The sequence below is a fragment of the Lucilia sericata genome, unplaced genomic scaffold (genome assembly GCF_015586225.1).
Source record: "Lucilia sericata isolate MDLA Ls3-8-SP2 unplaced genomic scaffold, ASM1558622v1 Contig000121F_arrow, whole genome shotgun sequence".
Classification (NCBI taxonomy): domain Eukaryota; kingdom Metazoa; phylum Arthropoda; class Insecta; order Diptera; family Calliphoridae; genus Lucilia; species Lucilia sericata.
Genome location: NW_023994153.1, coordinates 204,257 through 222,874, shown reverse-complemented (window position 1 = coordinate 222,874; position 18,618 = coordinate 204,257). Strand labels below are relative to the sequence as shown.

Below are 18,618 nucleotides of genomic sequence, written 5' to 3'. Positions count from 1 at the left end.
TTAGACTTCTTCGATGTTGTTGAGGAATGCGTTACCCACATAAAATATGACATGAACTCTTTGCGAATGTACTGTGAATTTGGATCTTAAATTTGAATTTTAAAATACCTACGAATTATTTTAATGCGTGGTTTTGACTATTTACGCAAAACGCTATGAATTTTCTGATGTTGATTTAATAATATTGGACAACAAAATGAAGTTAAAATCTGTGTATCACGTCGGAATGGAATATTTATATTTAAAATTAACTAGATTAACACTTTTGCTTACAATTTAAAAAAAAATATTATGAAATGTGACCTAACCTCATATTCCGCGATACCAGTATCAGTATTTAATTCTAAGGCAAATCATTATCCGTCTGCTATAAAAACATTTATTTCGATACATATACATTTATAAAAATTACAAATCACGTAATACTTTACTTTATAAAAGTGAAACAATAAATTTGTAGGGCCTAGCTTCATCCTGATAAACGACCGAAACAATAAAATTCAAAGAGTCACCAACAAATCTGGGATTATTTAATAAAAATTGTGTATTTTAGTATTTATGAAAAATTTGGAGATATTTTTAATATTTTCTAACATATAGAGAATATTTTTTATTAATGATTTTTTTCGTTTGTCTTCGCGGACCCCCTAGGATTTTGCTACGGACCACTAGGGGTCCGCGGACCCCCTTTTGGGAACCGTTGTTCTATAGGGTGCTCATCTGCACCCTCTCCCTGGAGCAAAACTGCCCCTAGAGCGTAACCACTGGCATCAGTTTTCAGTACAAAAGGTTGATCGTCTATGGCCTGTTTCAAAATAGGAGCAGATGTCAATAATATTTTTAGCTGATCAAAAGATTCCTGTTGTTCCGCAGCCCAAATCCAGACGACATTTTTTCTCGTTAGGGATGACAATGGTTTAGACACGTTAGCGAACGAGGGTATAAACCGGCGATACCAAGAGCAGGCTTGTAAGAACGAGAGTAATTCCTTCATATTTTTAGGTTCCTTGCGTTGGCGTAATGCTGATATCTTTTCGGGATCAGTCATAATACCTTTTGGAGTGAGCACATGACCCAAGTACTTGACTTCATTACAAGCGAATCGGCATTTCTCCAAGTTTACTTTCAAACCAAATTTTCGAAGTTGTTGAAAAATGTGTGTCAAATCCTTTAGGTGCTGTTCAAAAGTGGGCGAGCAGGAGATGATATCATCCAAATACGCAAGTAAGATCGTATCGCCCAGAGAGGTCTTCATATGATCAATAAGGTGCTGGAATGTGGCTGGAGCATTTCGCAGCCCAAACGGCATCCTGGTGAATTTGTACATACCAAATGGTGTCACAAATGCTGTTTTATACTGATCATCTGGATGGACTCCTATCTGCCAATAACCACATTGGAGATCCAGTGTGGACATAAAGCTGGTTGCCTTTGCCTCATGAAGAATATCATCCATTCTCGGTAATGGATAACGGTCAGGTTCTGTAATAGAGTTCAATTCGCGGTAGTCTATACATACTCGTATTCCGCCAGTTTTCTTTGGAATGATAACCACTGGTGCGGCCCATGGTGACTGTCATTCAACAATAACTCCCAGTTTTAGCATTTTGGAGATTTCATTTCTTAGGGCTTCCTTCCTAGTAGGTGACAAGCGATATGGAGGTGTCGCAATTGGGTCGTTCCTTTCCGTGTGTATGCGGTGAACGGCAAATGGTGTAGCGGCCACTGGTTCTTCAAAAACGTCTTTGTTGGATAGTAACAGTTTGTCCAAATCTTCGCGTTCCTTGTTTGCTAGCCCTATACCATCGGAATCTTTTAAAAGGTGGATATCCAATGAGTATAAGGGCATAAAAACTTCGGCCAAGTACGCATCTTGCTCAGATTTCCGGATTTTGATGGGGGTCCAAATAGCGTCCAAATATCTCGCCAGGAGTTCTCTCTCCCAAAGGTATAGCGTCTCGAAAGATATTCTGGATAGAGTGTGGTGAGTAATCATTTGAGTTCTTCGGTGTATTCGATAATGGTGAAATTTTGCTTTTGTTCTAATAAATTTTGAAACCTCCTTCATCGCCTTACTGCATGGAAAACACTTATCGCTGTTGAGATCCATGCTAAAGACTCCAAATTCTAGAGGATTAGTGAAGAAAAATCTGGTTTTGGGCTCATCCTCAAAGTACCAGCATCTTTGCGCCATATTTAGGACTATTCCAGCCTGTTCCAAAAAGTCCGCTCCAAGTAAGGTTCTGTTCTTGTCGGTGTTTGGTAAATACACGAGACGGATTTTCCGAACTTTACCGCCAATTATAACGTCAGAAATTGTATGCATAACTTAACCTGTGGTACTGGAACCGTTGGCCAAAGTAACCTCTGCTCGAACATCCTGGAACACACAACCGTTTTTAGTCAGTATCTTCTTTAGATTGAGGCTGGCTATGCTTGTCTTTGCGCCAGAGTCGAAAACTGCTTCCCCTTTCAATCCAAAAATCTCAATATGCGTTGTATGTAATGTATGTCCAATAATGGTAGATTATAGGGAATTAAATGATAAGTATTGTGGGCTTTCCTTTGAGTAGTTGCTACACGTAGGACAATTTGCACGGTATACCCCTGGAGCACCGCAACCATAACATGAAAAGGCAGGTTTTCTTACCAAGGAGGTGTGTAGTAGATCAACCACTTGTCTTTGTTGAGTTATTGGCTTCTGTTGCTCCAATTGTTGCTGCTCATCTATTTGTTGTCTGCCTTGTTGTTCATCGCGTTTCTTTCTTTTAAAGCAATGTTCAATGCTGTGGCCTTTTAGGCGGCAAAACCCACAGCGGTTGTTGGAGACATTTTCTTGCTTAATGTCCATGTTACTTGTTGCTGGGCAAGATTCCGTAACAAACATTTCGGCCTCTCTGCTTGCAGAAATGAGCTCACTGAATGTTCTAATATTTTCGCGGCGAACACGCTCACGAATAGTTATATTTAGAAGCCCATATATCATATTTAACTGGACTTCCTCAGATACTGGCACTTTCAATTGGGATAGCAGAAGCCTCTTTTTGCAAATAAAGCTGTCTGTCGGCTCTCTTTTTTGTTGTTTCAGCTCAAAAATGTTTGAAAAAATTCGCCAATCTGGTATTGGTGGCGAAAATGTTGCTCGTATTAGGGCTTTCGCATCCTCGAAACTGGTTACTGTGTCTTTGACACCAATCCACCAAGTGGCTGCATAGTCCTCAAACAGTAAGGGCATTCCTCGTATGGCATCTGCATCAGAAATTTTTTCAATATCCTTATACACGCTGATGGCAGCCAAAAATTTCTCTACAGCAGCGGGGTCTCGCTGCCCCTTATAGCGCGCTGTACACTGCGTAAACGAACCACCTCTGCTGGTACCACCCACAGCTGCAAGAATTTGCTGAAATTGTTTTTTTCTGTGATATTTTCTGATAGTAATTCAACATTTTCTGAAAATAATTCTCGTGAACTTTTGAGGATATTCAAACGAAATTTTACATAAATATTCTTAGGTGGTCTCTAGAGTTCTGTTTTTAAGCGACATAAAATCAATAACTAATGAAAAAATATATATAGATATTCCTTATAAGTAGTAAAAGAGGTATTAACATAGGTTAATTATACCCTACACCACTATAGTGGGGAGGATATAATTCTTCTTTTGACCCAATGAAAATGGTTAAAATCGGTCCATTGTTTCACCTAGCCCACAACCGTACCCCCGAATAGGGCTTTTCAAAAAAAAAAAAAAAACGGCAAAACAAAGTTCATCATTTATTTGATAAAAAGAATTAAAATGAAAATACAACATTTAAAAGAAAAAAAATATATATTTTTTTTTTAATTTCGAAAAATGTATCTCAAAAGTGTCCCGAGAAACAGCTTTTTGCGAATTTAAAGTAGTCACAAGTATCAAATGATGTGTATTGTTGTAGTGAACTCGAAAAAAATAGAAAAATAACTTTCCCAGCTATTGAAAATCATGATCTCAGTACAAATTATAAAAAAAGTTTCCTAATTTTTTTGAAATGTGTCCTAAAAATTTCATAATTTTAAGCTCATTGCGGGAAAAATCATAAAATTGTTTAAAGTACTTTTATTCCACAGAATTACTTTTAGTGCTTTAGAATTCCTAAATAAATTAAAAAAGTCATTAAATAAAAGGCTAAATATTTTTGTAAAATTTTTGATCGGAATAGGTATTCGATAATTTTTACATATTTCGAAAAAATTCAAAATTTTTGTGTCCTTCGTAATGCGCTAAATAAAAGTCTTTTTGTGGACGAAAAATACTCTTACAAATTTTACAATTATTTTTCCCGCAATAAGCTCAAAATTAGGGAATATTTGAGATGAATTTCGACAAAATTTAAGAAACTTATTTTTTGACAAATTGTACGGTGATCATCATTTTCAATCAGGAAACTAAGGACTCTTTCAATAGTTTTATTTTGTATTTTTCCATTAAAATGTTTTGTTTTTTTAATTCGGATCATAAATGCATTTTTATTGATTTTAAAAAATTGAGTCGAGGTGACCAATTTTAAGGGCCTTACCACTGGACTCCATTGGACCTACGGAGTCTAAAGATTGTAAATAGATACAAAAACACCTCAGCTCTAACTATGTAAAATTTTGCTACGATATCTCCTATAGATCACGAGATACCGAATATACATTTCAAAATAATAAAAAAATGTTTCAAAGCAACTGTCTTTTTATGCGCTTGCAGCATACAATAAGTTTGTTGTACAACCATCATTATCTGTGTTATTTGTTTGACAAAAGTATAGCAAAACAAATACGTTACTTTTATTCTCTTTGTACTCACTCACAGTACCAATGTTTGAGAAAATAACAATATCAACTTGTACCAGAACTACTCAACTACTCAACTACTCATCAATACGCACTCACAGCAGTAGACACTGCGAAACTTGTGCAAAAAGTTGTAACTGTGCACGTCTTTATTGTGCAAACCCAATGTTTAATAAAAAAAAGTATGGTTGGGATGCCGTATAACAGGGGCATATGTTTCACAATAATCTTCATTATATCTTTGGAAACATCCCTGAGCTCGGGATCGGGCTTTGCATTTTTCGACTGTTCCATCGGCGAAACGTTTTTTCGTAAAAATCCATTTGCAAACAATAACGTTTTTATCTTGAGGTTTCTCAACTAACTCCCATGTATTATTATTATTATTATTATTAATGATGAATATTTCTTATTCATTGCTTCTTGCCATTTTTCGGATTTATTACTATTTATTGCTTGCTTTACTGTTTTAGGATCAAAATTAAAATCTGTTATTACATTTAATTCTTCAGTATCCATTTCTTTCTTTACTAGGTCTACCTCTTTTTCTTTTTCATTTAAATTTTCATTTTTTCGTACGTTTCATCATCAGCCAATTCTTGATCATCAAAACCAAACAATTCTGATTCTTCACTTGAAGAAAATATTTCGTCTTCATTAATACTTCTGTATTCGTATGCATTTTGATTTTCATTATCATTTTTTAGATCTTCTGTATCACAATTCTCAATATTATTTTCTCGAATTGTATTTTGATAATTAACAATATTTGTACAATCCTATAAATCAGAATAATTTTCTTCAATGCCAATAGAATTTGTCTCAAAATCAATTTAAAAAAATTTCACATCTCTTGAAATAACAATCTTATTTGTATTCAGATCAATCAATCTATAACCTTTTGTGTTTGTTTTGGATCCAATTTTGAACGTCCTGGTTTCTTTTCTAGAACTACAGCTTTACATCCAAAAGTTTTGAAGTAAGATACACAAGGTTTTCTTCCAGTCCACCGCTCATATGGAATTATATTTTCTAAAATGTTAGTAGGTTATCTGTTCTTTATGTAAACGCTAGTGTTAATGGCTTCTGTAACTTTGTTTCTTCAAGCATACATCTTTAAGACTTCAACATACTGATTTTGAAATTTAACAGTATATCCTTTTTCAACTATCTTACTAACAGACAAAAAATTTGACTTCATATTAGTAATATACAAAACATTTTTTACTTCACTATTAATCAATATTACTTCACTATTATATTCTTTCATATTTGAGAATAATTCTTTTTCTCGACATATACAGTGAATCAACTTAGTTTTTTGCCTACCTTTTTTTAAGAGAAATTTGATAAAATTCAAACAAACAGGTAAAAAGTAAATTTATGTTTTCCAATTGTAAAATGGGAAAACCAAGAAAAAATATTAAAATGCAAATTTTGGTGCATTTGTTGTTGCATTTTATTATTTTTCATCAGAATTTGCACGTCAATAAAGTATTTTGCATATTGAGAATTCTAGTTAATTTCGTTGGGTTTTTCAAATTATTTTTTAATTGCTTTTTGGAATTTATTGTTTATTGTTAAAAGAAGACGTGTTAAGTATTTTTCATTTGTAATTTTTAAAAATCATATCCTCATTGTGTGAAACTGTGCAGTTATTTGCGTTAAAAATGTTTAAAGGGAAATAATGAGGCAATTCCAATATAAAAAATTAGTTTAGATTTTTAGAACAAGTGTAAATCAATGAAATTCAATTATGATATGTTTAACCAATATCATTAAAAATATAAAATATAGAAATTGGTGAAATAACACAAAGAATTATAAGAAAACACGCACTGAATTGTCTTTCAAAATCTTTAACTGACAAAGGAGAGCGACTTGTATCCAAGGAAAACCATTGAAGTCCTCATTTATCTTCTCCAAAGTCCATATACGAACTAGAAAGAACACTATGTTTAAATTTAGACTTCTAAACAGACCTTAGGTTGCTTGGAAACAATATAAAGTGAACTGTCGTGTGGTACAGGAAAAATACTTAATTTAGATATTTTCAAATAGAGGCGGTTCTCATCACCTAAGGTCCACAAAAGCAATATTTTTCAGCTAATACATACTATACAATTCAATTCATACAATTCACACAGTACTCCCCAAATAGATGGGGTTTCCGTAATGAAGTTTTTGTTTATCAATACAAAATGACCAAAAACCCAGATTATTTTGTTATAATATGTAGTTTTTTGCCCCGCTAAACCTTATTTCTATGTCCAAATTCATTGATTTTCTAGTATATAATGTATCCAATTCAAAATTACGTATTATTTTCGAAATAAAATTAAAGAAACGATAAATTTCATGGTAAGTAAAATATTGATAAATTCATATAGGTATATAGGAACATAAATCGGTTAAAAAATGTCCAAATTTAGTCGTACCACTACTTAAATATTTAAAAACTTTTATTTTAATATACAGAAGTAATAAAAATGTAAAATTGTATAAAATAATACAACAATATTAAAAAAATAAACAAAAAAACCTAAAAAAGCAAAATACTTTATTGACCTAAAAAATTAACAATACGTTCACATATTATCAAAAATCTCGTTATACTATGTTTCCACTGGCTTGAAATCTACTAGATTTGCTTAAACCTCTTCAAGGTGTTTCTACTGAGCTTACTCGTTTTTGATATTCGAATTTTCGAACAAATCCCGTAATTTTATTTTAAGATAACGACAATAATGTTAATTTCCTTAAAATTTAAACATTAAAGATACAAAATTACAATTGCAAAAGTATAAATTTGTTTATTAAATGCCACTAATTTTAAAATTATAATTTGTTTTATTTTTATTTCGAAATGAAAAGTCATTTTTTATATGAAAACATTCAACTTGAATGGATAGCCTATAGTAAATTTTGCTTATCTTGTTTGAAAAATACATTTTCGACATGTTTTAAATCAAATCTAGTAGATTAAGTAGATTTGGATTTGTCAAAACTGTATGGCAAATCAACAAGATTTCAACTAGTTTTGCCCAAATCCACTAGATTTGCTCAAAACGCCTCAGTGGAAACATAGCATTAGTTAATATCACTATTTTACTTTTTTTGGTAGAAAATTAAAATATAAGATATTCTTTAAAAAACACTACAAGCAAATTGCTTAACTTTGCTAAAAATAATTGTTCAAACAAAGTTTTTTCTTAAAATTTATAAATTTTTACTTAGGCAAATTACTTAACTGTATGTGATGATGCTCTACTATCTAAGAGCCATTCATTTAAATTATCATCACTAATACAAGAATTTATTATAAACATTGTCCAGCAGTTCGGCGGGACAATCGCGAACTAACCACTTGACATACCACTTATGGTGGCCCCTAGCCACCCGACTACCCAGGTGACCAAACATTTTAACATGGGCTTGTCCTACGAGGAAGTCAATCGTCACTCTACAGTCTACATTGAGACTCTCAAGAGGTAGTCAATGGATGGTAATCTCCAAATGGGTTCTTGGGAGACAGTCACATTACTAGCTCTTTCACTAGTTACTTTACTAGCTATTGACGTGTCCTATGGGAAAGTCAAGTGTCCCCAAGTAGCTTGTCCAATGGACAGGTATTGCAGAAATAAATAACCGGTCCGTCGAAATATAACCCTGAAAACTTATGAAAAATAAAAAACACTTTAAAAAATACTTTTATTTCTAGATTAAATAGATATTGAAATAAATATTTTTATTATTGCTGCTCATTTGTATCTTCAGTAAAATCGGACTTTTAAACTTTGGAATTCATTAACACACAAAAATTACTCTGAAAGAATAGAATTTGTTATATTAAAGCAGTGATGTCCAAAACTAAAACTAATTGTATTGGTGAGCGAAAGAGAACTGCACTGAAAGAAAAATTGTGTATACCAAAAACAATTTACGGACAAAATTAAAAATTGAAATTTATTTCATATATCATTAATGAAATTTTCAACATTAATGCTGTTATGACAGTTTCGTAGCAAAAGAATATTTTTTAAGTGTGCGGAATTAATTTATTACGTTGTTTAGAACCAATGAATTTTAAGTCTGAAAAAATCTGTTCACATAGATACGTTGAGGGAAAAAATAACAAACATTTTTGATAATTCTTTTTTAATTCTGGATATAATAAATCATCTAAATGACAACTCTTTTTTTAAACTTTTATCATCTAAATTCTTTTCGTTGGCTTCCCTATCAGATAACCAATTCTTTAGTTTTTCCAAAAAAATAATTTTATATTTTAAAAATAATTTTTCTTTTTCCCTATCACTAAATCTATCCATATTACTATGAAAAGAATAATAATGTCTTTTTAAAACAAATCCCATAATGTCCTTAAATGTTTTATAACATAATATACTTTGAGTATTGTCAAACGCATTTATAATCATAAAATATTTTTCGCATGCAATATTAAATTCTTTTAGTGCTGCACAGTGGTATAGGAAAAAAAAAAGAGGGAAATAATTCGGTAACTTCTAAACGGTTAATCCGATTTTAATGAAATTTGGTGTGCACAAAGAGGAGGTGTTGTCGAGTTTAGGTTTTGAATTTGGACCTTATAGGCCAACCAGGGGCCCGGCGGGGGGTCATCAAATTAGGACACCTCGGCTATGTTAAATTTTTAAAACGATCCTATTTCTTCATTTGAGTTCCGATTTAAAAAAAATTTCGTATATAGAATCTCCTCATCGAGCACTATAAAAAATGTTGTCATAGCAGTAAATTATCTCTTATAGTTTAGGAGATATTCGCATTTGAAAATTAAAATTTTAAAATTTTTACCGTCCTTACTTTAGTTTTTTTTGATAATAGCAGGTCCAATTATTCCCGATTTTCGCCATTTTTTTTTTATTCGCTTAACAACAAGTTTATATATCAAGCAGTGAAAGAATTATGTAAAAATCATGACTGAGTCCAAAGTTATAGGCATTTTAATTTAAAAAATTAAAAAAAGGCGATTTTTTGTCATTTTTTTGGGAAAAAAGTATCTTTTTCTTTTTAAGTTATCTAAAAAGTTTCTAAGAAGATGTATATAGAATTTATACTTTTTGGAAAGCTGACTTTACATAAAGTACGATAAATGAAACAAAACCTAAAAATTTTTGATACCGAGGGGACCAGGTCCATCCAAAAAAACCCTATTTTTTATGGAAAATTAAATTTTGAGCAAAAATTCTCAAATCGCATAGTCGATATCAAATTATAGTGACCTGTTTTATATGACCCAATATGTTCTTAATCATTTTGTAACGGGTTTCGATAACCCCGCCCCTGGTATGGATATAATAGGCAAAAAACTAAAAAATCCCATTTTTGGGATTTTTTAAAACTTTTTTGGGAATTCCGGGATTTCTAATAAGAAAATTCGAAATTTTGATTTAATTTTGGATTTTAAGTAAAAAAATCTACCTAACTGTAAAATTTCATCAAAAAATATTCATAAATAAAATTTTTATTGCAATTTGAAAAATTTGTATCTTCGCAAAAACTGAATAAAAAACATTTTTTAATTTTTTTTAAAAAAAGTATTCCGCGAATTTTTTAATTTTCAAAAATTATATACAGTTTTGAAAAATAGACAAAATTACCTTTCCATTGATATATAACATGCCTACCTAATGTTTTTTAAGTGACAAATTAATTAGGGAAAACTCAACATCTTTTAGATGTTGAGTTTGCCTAGCACTATTATTTTCATCCATAAGGTTAACTCTTAAATTTGTTACATATATGGATGAAAATAATAGTGCTAGGTAAATTTTCTAAAAGATGTTGAGTTTTCCCTAATTAATTTGTCACTTAAAAAACATTAGGTAGGCATGTTATATATCAATGGAAAGGTAATTTTGTCTATTTTTCAAAACTGTATATAATTTCTGAAAATTAAAAAATTCGCGGAATACTTTTTTTAAAAAAAATTAAAAAATGTTTTTTATTCAGTTTTTGCGAAGATACAAATTTTTCAAATTGCAATAAAAATTTTATTTATGAATATTTTTTGATGAAATTTTACAGTTAGGTAGATTTTTTTACTCAAAATCCAAAATTAAATAAAAATTTCGAATTTTCTTATTAGAAATCCCGGAATTCCCAAAAAAGTTTTAAAAAATCCCAAAAATGGGATTTTTTGGTTTTTTGCCTATTATATCCATACCAGGGGCGGGGTTATCGAAACCCGTTACAAAATGATTAAGAACTTATTGGGTCATATAAAACAGGTCACTATAATTTGATATCGACTATGCGATTTGAGAATTTTTGCTCAAAATTTAATTTTCCATAAAAAATAGGGTTTTTTTGGATGGACCTGGTCCCCTCGGTATCAAAAATTTTTAGGTTTTGTTTCATTTATCGTATTTTATGTAAAGTCAGCTTTCCAAAAAGTATAAATTCTATATACATCTTCTTAGAAACTTTTTAGATAACTTAAAAAGAAAAAGATACTTTTTTCCCAAAAAAATGACAAAAAATCGCCTTTTTTTAATTTTTTAAATTTAAATGCCTATAACTTTGGACTCAGTCATGATTTTTACATAATTCTTTCACTGCTTGGTATATAAACTTGTTGTTAAGCAAATAAAAAAAAATGGCGAAAATCGGAAATATTTGGACCTGCTATTATCAAAAAAACTAAAGTAAGGACGGTAAAAATTTTAAAATTTTAATATTCAAATGCGAATATCTCCTAAACTATAAGAGATAATTTACTGCTACGACGACATTTTTTATAGTGCTCGATGAGGAGATTCTATATACGAAATTTTTTTTAAATCGGAACTCAAATGAAGAAATAGGATCGTTTTAAAAATTTAACATAGCCGAGGTGTCCTAATTTGAGGACCCCCCGCCGGGCCCCTGGTTGGCCTATAAGGTCCAAATTCAAAACCTAAACTCGACAACACCTCCTCTTTGTGCATACCAAATTTCATTAAAATCGGATTAACCGTTTAGAAGTTACCGAATTATTTCCCTCTTTTTTTTTTCCTATACCACTGTGTGCTGTAAACAACAATATTGAAATAAAATCGTACACCCACTACACATGTGCATTCGTCGCTGGCTCAGTGACGACTAAACAAAAGAGAATAAGAATATGTGTGTGTTTTAGTCAGCACAATTGTGCTATGAAATGGACATCGTTGCACAGTGGTATAGGAAAAAAAAAGAGGGAAATAATTCGGTAACTTCTAAACGGTTAATACGATTTTAATGAAATTTGGTATGCACAAAGAGTTGTTGTCGAGTTTAGGTTTTGAATTTGGACCTTATAGGCCAACCAGGGGCCCGGCGGGGGGTCCTCAAATTAGGACACCTCGGCTATGTTAAATTTTTAAAACGATCCTATTTCTTCATTTGAGTTCCGATTTAAAAATTTTTGTTTTTTAAGTGACAAATTAATTAGGGAAAACTCAACATCTTTTAGAAAATTTACCTAGCACTATTATTTTCATCCATATATGTAACAAATTTAAGAGTTAACCTTATGGATGAAAATAATAGTGCTATGTAAATTTTCTAAAAGATGTTGAGTTTTCCCTAATTAATTTGTCACTTAAAAAACATTAGGTAGGCATGTTATATATCAATGGAAAGGTAATTTTGTCTAATTTTCAAAACTGTATATAATTTTTGAAAATTAAAAAATTCGCGGAATACTTTTTTTTAAAAAAAGTTAAAAAATGTTTTTTATTCAGTTTTGCGAAGATACAATTTTTTCAAATTGCAATAAAAATTTTATTTATGAATATTTTTTGATGAAATTTTACAGTTAGGTAGATTTTTTTACTCAATCCAAAATTAAATAAAAATTTCGAATTTTCTTATTAGAAATCCCGGAATTCTCAAAAAAGTTTTAAAAAATCCCAAAAATGGGATTTTTTGGTTTTTTGCCTATTATATCCATACCAGGGCAGGGTTATCGAAACCCGTTACAAAATGATTAAGAACATATTGGGTCATATAAAACAGGTCACTATAATTTGATATCGACTATGCGATTTGAGAATTTTTGCTCAAAATTGAATTTTCCATAAAAAATAGGGTTTTTTTGGATGGACCTGGTCCCCTCGGTATCAAAAATTTTTAGGTTTTGTTTCATGTATCATATTTTATGTAAAGTCAGCTTTCCAAAAAGTATAAATTCTATATACATCTTCATAGAAACTTTTTAGATAACTTAAAAAGAAAAATATACTTTTTTCCCAAAAAAATGACAAAAAATCGCCTTTTTATATTTTTAAAATTAAATGCCTATAACTTTTGACTCAGTCATGATTTTTACATAATTCTTTCACTGCTTAATATATAAACTTGTTGTTAAGCGAATAAAAAAAATCGGGAATATTCAGACCCGCTATTATCAAAAAAACTAAAGTAAGGACGGTAAAAATTTTAAAATTTTAATTTTTAAATGCGAATATCTCCTAAACTATAAGAGATAATTTACTGCTACGACGACATTTTTTATAGTGCTCGATGAGGAGATTCTATATACGAATTTTTTTTAAATCGGAACTCAAATGAAGAAATAGGATCGTTTTAAAAATTTAACATAGCCGAGGTGTCCTAATTTGAGGACCCCCCGCCGGGCCCCTGGTTGGCCTATAAGGTCCAAATTCAAAACCTAAACTCGACAACACCTCCTCTTTGTGCATACCAAATTTCATTAAAATCGGATTAACCGTTTAAAAGTTACCGAATTATTTCCCTCTTTTTTTTTCCTATACCACTGTGCGTTGTATTAAAGTCGCGATCGGCAGACATATACTACCACGTTTTGCACTTGTATAAGTGTAAGAGCGAAAAAAAAACAAGAAATGAGAAATTGTTGTACTCTCATCTTCATCGCATGCTTGGAAAACTGAAATTTAGAAATAATATTAATCTAAAACAAAACTAATATTTTTTTAGTTTAAAAATAGCAAATATTTTTTGGGCTTATTTGCACATATTTATTTTAAATATTGAAATTGACATATGAGCTTTTTAACTAAGTTTTTAATAAAAAATTTTCCTATTAAGGGAAAAAATGTAACATAATTGCACATATATTTTGGTAAATTATTGTAATTTGCTACTTAAGTTGTAAGAAGAAACATTTAAAAAAGTTTATAATTCTTAAAACTACTTAATATGTAGTGTAGATGCTACAAAAAGTACAACAATAATTAGAATTATCTATCCCTGCATTAATATATTTTCGTTCATTTTCATTGCAAAAGCAAGAAACGAGCGACAACACAACTTCCTTCAATGACTGCTCATATGAGACTGAATTGTGTTTTCTATGCGTGTGAGTAGTCTGTGTAAATTTAGTAACGGCCAAAATACACAGCAAGGCGAATAGATTATAAGGTGAAGTCCAAGGCGAATAGACTATAAGGTGAAGTCATTTCATTTTGCGGCGAATTCATGAAATTTTTTATATATGGAGTTTGACAGCGTCGGTTTTGAGAGAGAATTTTTTTATATGGAGATTGACAGCGTCGGGCTAAATTTCCATGGACAAAAAAACAATCAGCTGTTGAAATGACTTCACCTTATTAGTTTCGGCATGATACACAGTGTATAGGACAAGGCGAATTTAGATAAGGTGGTGTTATTCAATCAGCTGATAATTTTTTTCTTAATTCGCCTGGTTTACGTAGCTGTCAAAGTTTGTTATTGTTTACATTTTTATATTTAAAAATTTCCGTTAAACGGAGAAAAACTTCGTTAATATTTTGAATTATTTATGTAAAAAATCTAAAAATACGAAGCATCTCGTAAACAAATATCATTTTATTTAAATAATGGCATAATTGGTATGTATACAAATATGTTATTTAGGAAAAATATTTTTTTCTATTAAATGTTAACATATTAAACAATATTGTTATATATTTTATATTAACATTATGTAGATAACGTGATTAACTAAAAAAATCTCTTCCGGAACACTTTATATAAAGAAACACATATAAAGAATTTAGCCGAACAGCGGCAGCTTACTTTTACATATGGCTTAATTTTGAAATCTATTAAATGTTAACAATTAATCTATTAAATTAAACAATATTGTTTTATATATACCCTATGTAGATAAAGTGATTAACTAAAAAAAGTCTGTTCCGGAACGCTTTATATAACAAAACCCATATGAGGTATTTACCCGGCCGATGTCTGCTACATTATGGCCAAATATTGAAAATTACTCCGCCGGAGTAGAATTATCCATTCGCAACAAAGATTCATTCATTCGTTATATATATTTTTTCGTTAATATGTACTTCTTTATGTTTATTTTTCACAAAAAAATTAAGTTTTATTTAACTTTAGGCACTCACTTAATTTTTGCAAATTAATCTGCCGGAATAGAATTTTTCGTTTGAAACAAACATTAGTTGTGTTTTGTTGCTAACGTTCAAAGGCAATTTCATATAAATTTAAAATTTATAAACGTTAGGAGTTAACGTGTAAAATTATACAAGTTAATTTTAACGTCGATAAAAGTGCTACCAATTCAAAAATAAAAATACAAATATTAATGTGTTTATGTCAAACAATAAAAAAATATTTTAAAATAAAATTTAAATCAAAAAAAAAAATATCAAATAAAAAAACCTTTTTTAAGAAAATGTAAATAATTTCAAGATTTAGCAGATTTCTTCTGTGGAGTGATGCCAAGTCAGGTAATGTTCGTTTTGTTGCTAACTTTAAGCGTTAACACTCATTGATAGCAACAAAACACAACTATTATTCAATTCAGAATACATTTTCTTCACAAATTTTAATACCTTTATCTTTATTTTTAATAAAATATAAAAATTTTACAAAAATTTTTCATGAAATGAATTCGCCGTACTTATGGTTTTTGACATCTATGTAAACCAAATGCAAAAACAAAATACATGTAAAATGTTGTTGTTGCAGAACTGCCACCACCTTATCTGAATTCGCCTTGGTATAGGAGTTGTCGATCGTGGTATTAAAGAAAGATTAATTTTAGCCTAATTTCTGCTAAAAATGTTTGTTTTAATCTCATCTTTAATAAATTCACTTTCCGAAATTGTAAATACTTATTTAAATTTCATAATTCACACAAAAAAATTTTCGCGAGAACTTTCTTAAACAACTTTTTAAAGTCAACTAAAATAAAATCAAATAACTTAAAAAGTGATGAAATAGTATAACTGTTCATGTTGCGTTCTTTGCGCTCAGACAAAACTGATAATGTTTTTTCTTTTTCTCTTCACATTCAATTCTTAAGTTTTTTTCAAGTGTCTCCTTTCTCGTTTACTCGGGGGACAGTAAAGTGACGACTGTCCACTCTCTTGCTTAATTGGTGTACAGTAAACTGGCGACTGTCTTCGCTTTAGATTACGAAGAGCACATTCGTGACGAATGACCAAAAACTTTGACGATTGTCTTCGCTCTCGTTTACGAAGAGTACGTTGGTGACGAATAACCCATTATATAGAAATTAGGGTCAACCATATGGTTACACATTAGTGTAAATGACTGTCTTTTACGTATGCGTTGACTCTTTGTCGAACTGCTGGGTGCACTTTCTTGATTACCAACAGTCTTATTCTTAACATGGCACTGAGAACGTAAGTCTCCTTTCTTACCACATCCAAAACATTTCAAATTTTTATATTTTTGTTGATTATTGTTGAAATTTTTATTTCGGATCTTTAGCTCTGTAAATGTTTTCCAATTTACATCAAGCTTCTTTTGCACTTCTACAGTCTTTAAGATGAATCAGTTCAGTTGTTCTCACCGCCAAAGTTATTGATGCCAACGCCTTATATCAATAAACTTCGCATCTGTATTGACCAAGATGCATAATTCTCAGCATACAATTTATCAATTTGAAAACTTGAGTTAGACATTCTTGTATTTCTTAATTATATTTGATTATGTATATTATCAACAGTATACACAGAATATATTGTTTATAGCTATCCTGGGCCCATAACCAATGTTAAAATATAAGTCTTAATATATTTTAATTATATAAAAAACTTATTTATTTAGCTTGAAATTTTTTATTTTAAAAGAAATCATATTTTGTTTTCGCTATCAACCTAAAATTAACGAAAAAAGCTGAGATCTATGAAAAAAATTTTAAAAAATCAACTTATTCTTGGCTTAAAGTAGGGTTGAGAGTAGTATGGAAGTGGGGAGGAAGATGAAAATCTGCCTCCCCATTTGTTTTCAGTGAAGAAGAAAATATTTTTTTGAAATTGTGGGGAAGAAAATATTTTTTGTAAAATTGCAAACTTGCAGAATGGGAAGAAATTATTTTAGTGAAAATTGACTCCAATATATTTATTTTGTATAATACATACATATGTATGTAGTTATGTTAAAAGTCCATACAAAAAATGTTTAACAGGTAGACAATTATTTGCGATTTTAATTTTTAGCATGGAGACAATGTTTACATATGTAACGTAAATTAAGATTTTCTCAATTTGAAATATTAAAGAGAAATTACTAATTCTTTGGAGATGAATTGGATTAGATATAAATATAAATGATGGAAGTAAAATTATTTTAATTGACTAATAAGACTTTTAAAAGGTGGAACAAAAATGGAATCTAGTAAAATTACAAATTCTTATATTGTTGCGGCTTTCAATAAATTAAAAGCAAGACCATATCTAGCAGCAAAAGATTTACTAACATCAAAGCCATATAAGGTATTAAATATTTTCCGCCATAAGAATAAATATGGAAATGTGGGGATGTCAGAGCTTGATGAAGGGATGTTTTATCTTCCCAAACGATATAATAATTTGAAAGATAAAGTAACATATGAATTTAAAAAGAACCAATTTACTTTAACGGGAAAGTTAGAAAATGGTTTATATGTTTTGGAATTGGAAGAGTTAATCAGTGAAAATCCCACTGGCGAAGACGAACTGGGAGAATTTTTCATACCAAATTCTCAAAAATTTTTCGGTTGAGAAAATAGAAAAATTTCAAGAAATTCTTAATAAGGATAATTGGTTTATTAGTATATAAGTATCAACGTTTCCTAAAAATAAAGCTTTATAATAAAGATGTCACATATAAAAATTCAACAATTTCAAGATTCAAGATTTTGATGGTTTAATTTTTGTTGATCATCAACAAATATTGGAACACTTATTAATAAAAATGGAAATGAAGAACCTACACCATCTAAATTTGGATTACACTTCAAAAATTGTTCATGGTCGAATGATAACACAAACGTTGGTCCTGACACTTGCAGTTGTAGAAAACATAAACTACTTATAAGCAAAATAGATGATATTTTAAGAAGATATTATTTATTATCTAAAAGTCTAAAATAAGTTAATGTAGAAAATATTTTTAATATCAAATATGTTAATTTTAAACCAAAAATATATTAAAAAATTATAAATAATGCAACATAAACAATTTTTTGTTTTTTTGTTAATAATAATTTCCTACAATTTTAAATTTGGATAGGCTCTTGTAAATTTTGAATTTAAGAAATAATGTTAGTAAATAAAAGACAGTCTATCAAAAAAAATATATTCAGAATTATGGATACATTCAACAACTTTAAAATTGGATCAAATTATACTTCAAACAAGGACCAAATTGAAATTCAAGAAATCTTAATACTACCACCTATAGACATACCCCTATTCCTTGCATTGCATGACGGTTGGGATAAAATTTTATTGGAAGTTTTACTAAATGTGGAAAAAGAGCTTGGAATAAAAACATGTGAAGAGATCACATCTTTAG

At 30.1% G+C, this 18,618-nt stretch overlaps 1 protein-coding gene across 1 annotated transcript; it reads right to left on the bottom strand.

The window, feature by feature from the left end:
- Nucleotides 1-2,329: 2,329 nt before the first annotated feature.
- Nucleotides 2,330-5,337, bottom strand: LOC119600792 (activity-regulated cytoskeleton associated protein 2-like). The gene is made up of 3 exons (XM_037951339.1): nt 5,284-5,337; nt 2,651-3,400; nt 2,330-2,380 (listed from the first exon to the last, which is right to left on the bottom strand). The coding sequence occupies exons 1-3, from the start codon at nt 5,335-5,337 to the stop codon at nt 2,330-2,332; spliced, it is 855 nt and encodes a 284-aa protein (XP_037807267.1).
- Nucleotides 5,338-18,618: the final 13,281 nt, after the last annotated feature.